The sequence below is a fragment of the Clupea harengus genome, chromosome 23 (genome assembly GCF_900700415.2).
Source record: "Clupea harengus chromosome 23, Ch_v2.0.2, whole genome shotgun sequence".
Taxonomy (NCBI): domain Eukaryota; kingdom Metazoa; phylum Chordata; class Actinopteri; order Clupeiformes; family Clupeidae; genus Clupea; species Clupea harengus.
In genome coordinates this window covers 12,218,298-12,227,283 of record NC_045174.1, presented here as the reverse complement: position 1 = coordinate 12,227,283, position 8,986 = coordinate 12,218,298, and the positions used below count along the sequence as shown (strand labels likewise).

Below are 8,986 nucleotides of genomic sequence, written 5' to 3'. Positions count from 1 at the left end.
CCTCTGACTTCATGGATCTTAAAACCGCAGAAACTGTAAATATGAGCTACTTGTAAATATTAATAATTAAGGAAATACTTTTAAATGGTGTTTCATGTAGTGGCCTGTTCCATTGTGGGGTACAAGGGCCAAATGCATGATGCATGTCTCTCAGTTGTCAGATTTCACCCTACGTAGTATTGTGCCTAATTTTGTTTTCTGTCCATTGAAAAAACTAAATGTGAAACACTAACATTCAATCCAGATTATTTAGCAAAATCTATGGCATGCACTAACCGGTAAAGACTAACCGGTAAAGACTGTTGATGAATTCACTGCTGACCGTTGAGTATAATTGAGCATGGTTTGGCTCAGTGGTTTGTGCTTTTACTGAATTGAGATGTCTATGACAGTTTAATGTTTTTGTTAGAATATACTGCCCTGTTTATGCTCTGTATTAAGATCGTATCACTGCAATCCATTTATGATGTCCAGACGATCTGGTCAAGCTGGGCTTTTCCACATTCCCTTTACAACGCATGCGACTGCACCTAGAAAAAATTCCCCCTCACAATATCTAAAATATAACACTCATCAGCACAGAGTTTTGACAAGAGAGACCCAATCGTAAATGTCCAAAAGCCCTGGGACTGGGATAAGTGGCTTGAGAAAGAGAAAAGTAGGTTTTTAGTGCCACTTAATTTCTTTCTTTGGGAAACACATTTTGTCTAATCTTTTTCGAGCATCACAGCCACAAAGGTTTCAGCAAGGCAGTGCACCTCCATGTATATTTTTGATTATATATTTTGATCTTCATGTAGATTTGTCATTTTGTCATTTTAATGCGACCAATATTAGTCACAATTTAATGAAGTACAACCATCTATATTAAATAACTTAATGCTAGAGTTGGAACACTAGAGACGAAGCTGCTGAAAACTGTGTTTGCGACAATTTTACACTACACTTTTCAAAGATCGACCACTGATCGACCAGTGATTTGATGTTCCAGTCCTGTAATGAAGTGCTCTGTTTGATGTTGGAGAGCTTCGTTTGAGCTTCATTTAGTGTCTCCTTCACGGGTTATGATTACATCTTCATATCTCGGTGCCACTGAGATGTTTCTCTCATAGTAAACTCATCTGGTCATGCCACCCACCTCGATCAGCTAAAGATAGAGGAAGCTGAGATTTTCTCAGGGATCATAAGAATGAAACTGATGACATTTAAACGCGGGGTCCATAACTGTAAATCCTCGGGAGGTCTTGACATTAACGGGCGCATTATTTGTATTTTGACTTCTTCATCTGGTGTTTTACAAGGCCGGGTACAGCATGTACTTGTAAAAATGGCAGCTGTCAAACGGCCTGACTCATTAGTGTAAGTGATTTACCGACCCACGAGATTAAAAATAGTCTCAGGTAGTAATGCTTTTATCAGGCCCACTTGAAGTGATGCTCTAGCAGAAACCCTAGAAGAAAACAAACCAATAAAGACCCCCCTATTAGCATACCGAAGAGGAAACCAAGAAATAGGAGACGTCGATTAGAGTTCACAATCTAATTTAGGTTTTATTTTTTTAAAAGTTCTTCTTTGACTCAGAAATCCCTAAGCCATGTCTTCCTGTTTCATCCGTCTGGTGGTCTAAACCAGCGTAGCGTATCGGTGTCACAGGGAGCCAGCTGTTGCTGGTAAGCGTGACTGCGGTGGTGTAAGAGTTTAGGGTCGGGAGGAGAGATAAGAGAGGAGAAGGGAGATCTTCTGATAGAGTGATAGACGAAAGAAATCGAACGGCATTGCCAGGCGCTTTGGTCACCAGGCGCTGCTGGCAGGGGGGGTTAGGCACACTCATGTTTCACACCCATTCCCATCTCCCAGTGCAGTACGCATCCTCAGCATACTCCAGCTTTCCCGAGCGCTCTGTTGACATTAGGTCACGCTCAGCCATGTAGACGGCGTGACTGGTGACTATGTCCCTTGGCTGTGATGGTGGGGGGGGGTGGGTTAGCGCATGATTTTAAACCTCGGTGCCCACACTAAGGTATATAAGACACTGAACAAGGCGGAGACTCTAGAGACATATTTGACACTCTTTTGGGGAGCTGAGCAAGGTCACTGGGCTAACACTTGGTGGTGGACTAGAGAACACAACACACTTCACCATGGGGATGCTTGGCTTTGAAGGACTGGTAATAGGCTTTATTGTTTTGTAAGGCATAATTTGTATGTTTTAAATTCTTCTATATTTAAATTGTCTATTGATATTGTATTTTTTAATGATGTTCATCCAAGGATACTTCTTTTGCTATCTTTTTCCTTGTTATTATCCTCTGATTTTCCTACTCTAACAGCAGTATACCTACAATATAAAAATGTAGGACTGGTGATATTTCCCTCTACTCAATAGAAATTGCTAAAACGAAGAAAAAGACATCTGGCTGAAGCTTAAGGGCAGAATTATAAAAAAAAAAAAAACCTGAGAACAAGAAGATGTTTTATCTCAAACTTTTGCGGTTTCCTCAGGGAGACAAGTGCTGTGTTCCTTTCCTCTGATGTACACTGCTCTCCTTCAGGACATCCCAGCTAATAGCCGTCACCTAATGAATCCCTTTACCCTATCACTAGGTTACCGGCAAGACATGTGGGATCAAAGAGCCAGGGGAGGCTGAAACCCAGCAGTTTGCCACAGGGGAGTATGAAACGACTGTCAGCCAAGAGAAGCAGGATGATCTGAGGTCCAGCAGAGACCTATTGGATGACCATGAGGTGAGCAGCATTTAGTAGAGAAATAGTAAATAAGGTATTGCGTTTTTGAAAAAAAAAAAAGACCATCCTCGTTTGAGTGTGTGTGGTTCTAACTTAAGCAGGCAACAGTTCACAAATTATTACTTTCACCAAATATTTGTTATTGAAAAAAATCTATTTTTTGCATTTGTATGAGCAGGCTGGCAAAGATGACTATCTGAAACTTGAGACTGTAGATGACCTGCAGAAGATTCTAGAACTCAAGAAGAAAAGGAAAACCAAGAGAGTGCCAGTCCGAAAGCACAAGCCTGCTCCTGAGATTGTTGTGAGGCTCGACAACTCACCCATAATCACCTACAAGGCTGGAAATATTACCTCCATTTTTCAAAACACATTTACAGTAAAGGGGTTGACAGTAACACATTTTTCCCTCCCCCATTCCCTTCACAGCCATATTACGTGGATGAAGATGATTTCCTGAAAGCGGCTGAAGACAAAAAAATGGGCATCATTGAAAAGTACCTCGAGAAGAACGGTGATCCAAACACATACGATAATGTGAGTCATTCACACCACGCTAGGAGCTGTTGACTACGGGATATATGTTGCCCTGTCCATGATCTCAGTGACTGGGTAATGATACATCCTCAACATCAACCTTTTCTTCTTTCCACTTTTCAGTTAAATCGCACTGCACTTCACAGAGCCAGCTATCAAGGCCACGAGGCCGTTGTGAAAAGGCTTCTCGAGGTCGGGGCTAAGGTTGACCAGAAAGACAAGGTAGCGTCAAAAACACAAGCATGTATGTTATATATGTGACAATACTGTGCTAGTTTCATAATCTAAAATTAATACATATGACCATAATTTAACAAGTCACTGACTTTAGATTGAAAATTACATTAGTCTCAAAAATGTTAAGCATCCAGACTAAAGGCCTCGCGTTTGGCTTCTTATTTGGTACATCTGACTTCAGAAATCTATCTGAGAGTTAGCCATTTTGCATCACTCCTTCATATCGCTTTGTTCCATCTTTTTTCTCTGGACAGCTGGAGTCAACTGCTCTTCACTGTGCCTGTCGAGGAGGAAGTCTGCCTGTGGTGGAGCTCCTGCTGAAGCACAACGCTAAAGTCACTGCCCGAGATAAGGTATGACAGACATGCCCAACACTGGCTGCTTGGACAGTCTGAAGCGAGAGTTGTTGCTTTCTCAAAGTTTCTTTTGGTGATGTTCTTCAACAATTTCGTTATATGGCTTTTGTTACTAGATAAGGGAAAAGGTTTTGAAAAAACACCTAAACTAGTTCTCCACTCTAGCCCTATCCACCACAGCTCGCTATGCCTGTATGATAAAAGTAGTTTATGTTCTACAATGTGACTGTACAGGCATGATGTCTGACCCCATGCGGCTGTAACTGTTCTAGATTTTTATTTTTTTCAATTCTACCTCTGTCTCTCAGCTGAGCAGTACCCCCCTGCATGTTGCTGTGAGAACCGGACACTACGAGTGTGCGGAACATCTCATCCACTGTGGTGCCGACATCAACACCAAAGACTGGGTAACTGAGGGGGGTCACCTGAGCATGGGTTGGTAACTGGGGGGGTGGGGGGTTACTGGGCATGGGTTGCAACCTTTAGGAGATGTGATCAAAATAGACTCAGGGTAATGGTGAAGTCATTGAAGAAGTGAATAATTGTGGTCAACCATGTGGTCGTGTTTTGCTTTTGACACAGGAGGGAGATACGCCGATGCATGACGCGGTCAGGCTCAACAGGTTTAAATTCATCCAGCTGCTAATGATGCATGGAGCCAACATGAAAATGAAGAACTGCGTAAGTGTGCAGAAATACACTATATGACTTGTTTTAATCCATTTCACTACTACTCCTTAAATGTGAACTAATTGAATCAGAATCTTTTCTTGAAATCACAGAAACACTAAGAATGGAATTCACTCCCTGACAGTCAGCAGAATTTCCATGAATTATGAATGATTTCTAAAAATACAATGAAAAGTGTGCTAAGGAGCTCCATCACTCCATCAGTGGTTTTGACAGCAGTGACACCTAGTGGATTAATCTGTCCAGAGACAGACGCTGATATACTTTTCCCCATTACAGAAAGCACAAAAACAATCCATTGGTCTGACAAGTTCATCTGTCGATCTTTATTTCTTTCAAAAAGTTGAGAGTTTAAAGGCTTTGTTCCTGCATCTCCAGGAGGGGAAGTCACCGATGGACGGTTTGCTGGAGTGGCAGAGCGAGGCGAGAGATATCCTGGGAAAGTTCAGCGATGAGAAAAGCAGCTCTCCAAAGTGACTGCTGGAAAATTCTAGAGGCTGATTGCAACACCTGCAGCGGCGATTCGAAGACAGAAGCGTGATGTAAATGTTTGCTTGAACGAAATCTGCAAGGGAAAGGTCATTCTTGTGTTGGCAGTTGGCACGGACAGTTAGCATCTCGATTCAGGTGGGCTTAGATTTAGCTTGAGTTAAAGTTGAGTTTGCAAACAGGATTGCTGGATTGAGGATGTTTAAGTTTCATAATGTCATACATGGAACAGATGGCAAAAAGATTCTGAAAACTGGCGGGTGGTTACTGATGATGGTGGAAGTTCATAAGGTTGGTTCTGAAGGTTATGTTTGTGTGGATACTTCAGCATGTCTCATAGTTTTAGACAGATCGTTTAGTTTTTAATTAATTTATTAGCATATCCCTAAGTAGCATTTGGAGAGGCATTTTGATTGTGTAGCAGGATTTACAGAGGTCGTGCACGTAAAAACGTTTTTTAAATGAGATGCTCTTAAAATATAATGTGTGGCATATTTCTTTGTACAACATTTGATTTAAATGGTAAATTTTGACTTGTGTTTCATGTAACCTGAACAAAAATATAAAATCATGGTCTGTTCTACCTGATCCGTTTCCATTTTACAAAACAACCTCAATAAATATTACAAATACAAACCACTTCGTCATTATGTGATGATGTGTAATGAGAGAATTAATACAAGTCCATAAAAAACAAAAAAGTCATCAATGCCAAGTCCACTCTGGCCATCTTTAAGGCTATACTCTAACTTAAACAACTAACCAGATGATCATTTCATAAGTGAACATGTGTTCTATGCTCAGCTAAACGTATTGTACATATTTGACATTATGCTCATTATCACAATGATACTGTGGAAGAAAAAACAAAAAAATGTGTTTACTGGAAGGAGGGAGGTTTGTAACTAATGCTCCATCTTGGCTCTCTTCGCAGCAGAGTTCTCTCTCTCTTCGCTCTTGTCCTCCTCTGAAGCCGTGGGGGCAGGTGGCGGTTTCTTCATGGTGCGAATGATCCCGAAAGCAGTTGTTCTCGTCTCTGTTCATATAACCACACTCAGTTAGCATTGCTATTTAAATACCTTTGAATCAGAAGCCATGTTGTACCATGAAGGTACCATCAGCAGTGTAATTATTTTAAACACATGAGTACTTTGCACATTTTAACTTAATGAACCTTGTAAACCATACAGATAGCCTCCTTGTGCTACTTCATGCCCCCCCCCATTTCCTTTTGTAATGTGTTTACTTGAACAGGAGTCATGTCAATGCAAGGAAAACCACTCCACCCACCTCCATTTAACACCACAGAACGGCAGTTTGTAGAGACAGCTGCTTTGGCATCTCCTTCAGACAACCCGAATACAAGCCCTCTGTAAATCTTAGCTCAGGTCATAACAAATGCATGTCTGAATACTTTCTCTCTCTATCTGTGTCAAATACACACACACACACACACACACACACACACACACACGGCATTCTGATGATGCCTTTAAGAAAATTAAAATGTCATTCATTTACAACGTGTTTTAGGCAGCAACAAAATAAGAGCTCAAAAGCCAAACACATCTCACATTATAACTTATTCTCAACAAATTCAATAGGCCTACAGATGGTTTTTTTTTTCAAAAGAAATCTGCATTAGCACGGCACAAATTATTAGTATTTCTTTTGAGATGGGGTGGCACACTCAGAATAAGGATACAAATTGGCAATATCATATGGTCCTCGCAATTCCAGAGGCTGGGTAGTTGGGAAAGAAATTCAAGATCAATACACATGCAAATACACGTTCACACTTGAGACTTCATCTGCAAATTGTAATTTGGTGTCTGTCTACTGTACAGTTGGGCTTGAAAGTGACCCAATTTCGCCCCTGTCATTTACTGTGTTCCATTTATATCAGTCATTCTTTGAGTAGCACAATATACACAAACAATGTACATAATCGAAAACTAATCTTCTGTCTCTTGACACCACAGGGCAAACTGCAACCATATGCATCCTCTGGGAAATAGAAAACGGAGCTCATACCTTTTCTGCGCCACTTGACAAAATGACACCCTGTTGAAAGAAAATACACACCAAAGGTTAAACTAGTCATCTAGTTTAATCTGGTTTACCCCTGTGTGAGTGAGTGTGTGTGTGTGTGTGTGTATAAACATACTTTTCCTTTGCACGTCTCCATGAGGCCCAGAGAGTTTCCGATGGTGTACCTCCTCATGGTAGAATCTCTGATTGCTGGTGTGTAGACGATCTCAAAGAACACTCCCCGATCAATCGCCTGGCAACAAGGCAACACTCATTTAAAAACACAATTTTATGGCCAAACAAGCATAACCTACTGAGACCCATATAACACTGTGGCCAAGGCACACTGCACTCCTGGAACTAAACAAAGCATCTAGACAAAGCCATTGCAAGTAAATGAGATGAATGATTGCTCGTAGATCACACCAGATGTTCCAGAGATTTATATAAATATATAATAGTGCCGCGGTCCCTGAGAGTGATCTTCAACAGCATCTACCTATCTAGGGCCGCATCTACACACAGAACAACATAAAGCCCCACCGGTATATATACATTTACATACACACACACATACATACACATATTCACTATAATGTACACTTACACCATTGACAGGAGCCCTTTTGAAATGGAAGGGCTGCTTTTCCGTCACGGTCACACAAATGATGTCAACCTCGAATGTCATACAGGCAGCCTGGGTCAAAAAGTAAAGGAAGGTCATGAGAGATGTGCAAACAACAGAGCAAGTACAAGCAAGAGCCTCTCCAACTAAACTCTCGATGCCTACTATTCTTGTAGCATCGATGTAGCATCGATGTGGTGCCTATAACAGGACGGATGAAAGGTAACCTCAAAAAGAACTCACATGGAATAACTTCTCAGTCTTGGGGAACACGGCCACCAAGTCAAATGCCTTGTATTCTGCGTTTGGCCTCTACAAAGAAAACAAGACAACTAAATAAGTCGAGATTCCAGTGCTTATTGCATCAATGAAGCTGTGATTTGTTGACTGTAGGAAAACAATAACTAAATAAACACCACTGTAAGATTGACTTACAAAATGGCTGGGATCTGTTGCCACCACTGTTAGACGGCTTAATACTCTGATGGGTCTGGATCTCCCCTTGAAATTAATACAAATGAATCAATACAAATGAATTGAGTGAAATCACACTACTACTAAACAATACATGAATGTATGAAGAATGCAAATAATCACCTGCACCACAGGCAACTTGGTGAAAAGATCTGAGATGCTCGTTGGTTTTGGTATCTCCTAAAAAACAGAATGCATTTGGGTATGATACCAACACTGACATTGCATGCAGTAACGTTATGTTAAGTTTCGTATGATCTTACCGGTTTCTTCTGCTGACTCTCTAATGTGTAATTTATAGCTACTGTGGAATATCCAACTGAAAAAAAAATGCATTTTAATACCATGTGTCGTATTTTTTGGATGGCAAGCTAAGTAAGACTTGAATTTCACTACTGCATGCACCTGATCATGGAATGTGTTAGGGTAAACGACTATCATGGAATATGCAAGATCCCAATCAAAATTACACAGTGTTACATATATGAGGTTAACATACAATAACAACATTAGTTGGCAAGTAGAAAGAATATTCTCTTCCTCCGAACATCACAGCTGGCTAAATACTTTAAGATAGATATAGCGTTAATAACAGGCACGTAGGACGTATAGCAGGTACAACTATGTTCTTTTCGACTGAAATCAGGCAGGTCACACTTACGATGAGCAGCGGTTTCGATTATGTTTTGCAGCGTTTTCTTATCTTTCGTAAAGTTGACGTTCAAATCCATGAACATAGCCATTTTGCAAACCATGTGTGTTCAAGTTGATATAACGACAGGAGTTATGGGAGATGTAGTTT

The 8,986-nt window shown here is 40.7% G+C and overlaps 2 protein-coding genes across 3 annotated transcripts; one reads left to right on the top strand and one right to left on the bottom strand.

Moving 5' to 3' along the window:
• Window positions 1–1,991: 1,991 nt before the first annotated feature.
• On the top strand, window positions 1,992–5,120 carry ankrd1b (ankyrin repeat domain 1b (cardiac muscle)). The gene is made up of 9 exons (XM_012833399.3): window positions 1,992–2,168; window positions 2,605–2,745; window positions 2,924–3,049; window positions 3,175–3,282; window positions 3,406–3,504; window positions 3,774–3,872; window positions 4,184–4,282; window positions 4,458–4,556; window positions 4,944–5,120. Exons 1-9 carry the CDS (start codon window positions 2,142–2,144, stop codon window positions 5,040–5,042), a joined length of 897 nt encoding a protein of 298 aa, XP_012688853.1. The 5' UTR covers window positions 1,992–2,141; the 3' UTR covers window positions 5,043–5,120.
• On the bottom strand, window positions 4,863–8,983 carry rpp30 (ribonuclease P/MRP 30 subunit). Of its 2 annotated transcripts, XM_031561417.2 has the most exons (12): window positions 8,846–8,983; window positions 8,448–8,503; window positions 8,308–8,364; window positions 8,146–8,211; window positions 7,954–8,022; window positions 7,693–7,782; window positions 7,222–7,338; window positions 7,089–7,118; window positions 6,760–6,797; window positions 6,345–6,424; window positions 5,939–6,090; window positions 4,863–5,130 (listed from the first exon to the last, which is right to left on the bottom strand). In XM_031561417.2, the coding sequence occupies exons 1-11, from the start codon at window positions 8,937–8,939 to the stop codon at window positions 5,960–5,962; spliced, it is 828 nt and encodes a 275-aa protein (XP_031417277.1). In that variant the 5' UTR covers window positions 8,940–8,983; the 3' UTR covers window positions 4,863–5,130; window positions 5,939–5,959. The 2 variants fall into 2 exon arrangements, with proteins under 2 accessions (XP_031417277.1, XP_012688854.1); XM_012833400.3 differs by lacking the exon at window positions 4,863–5,130 and having other exon boundaries at window positions 5,409–6,090.
• Between the last annotated feature and the right edge of the window lie 3 nt (window positions 8,984–8,986).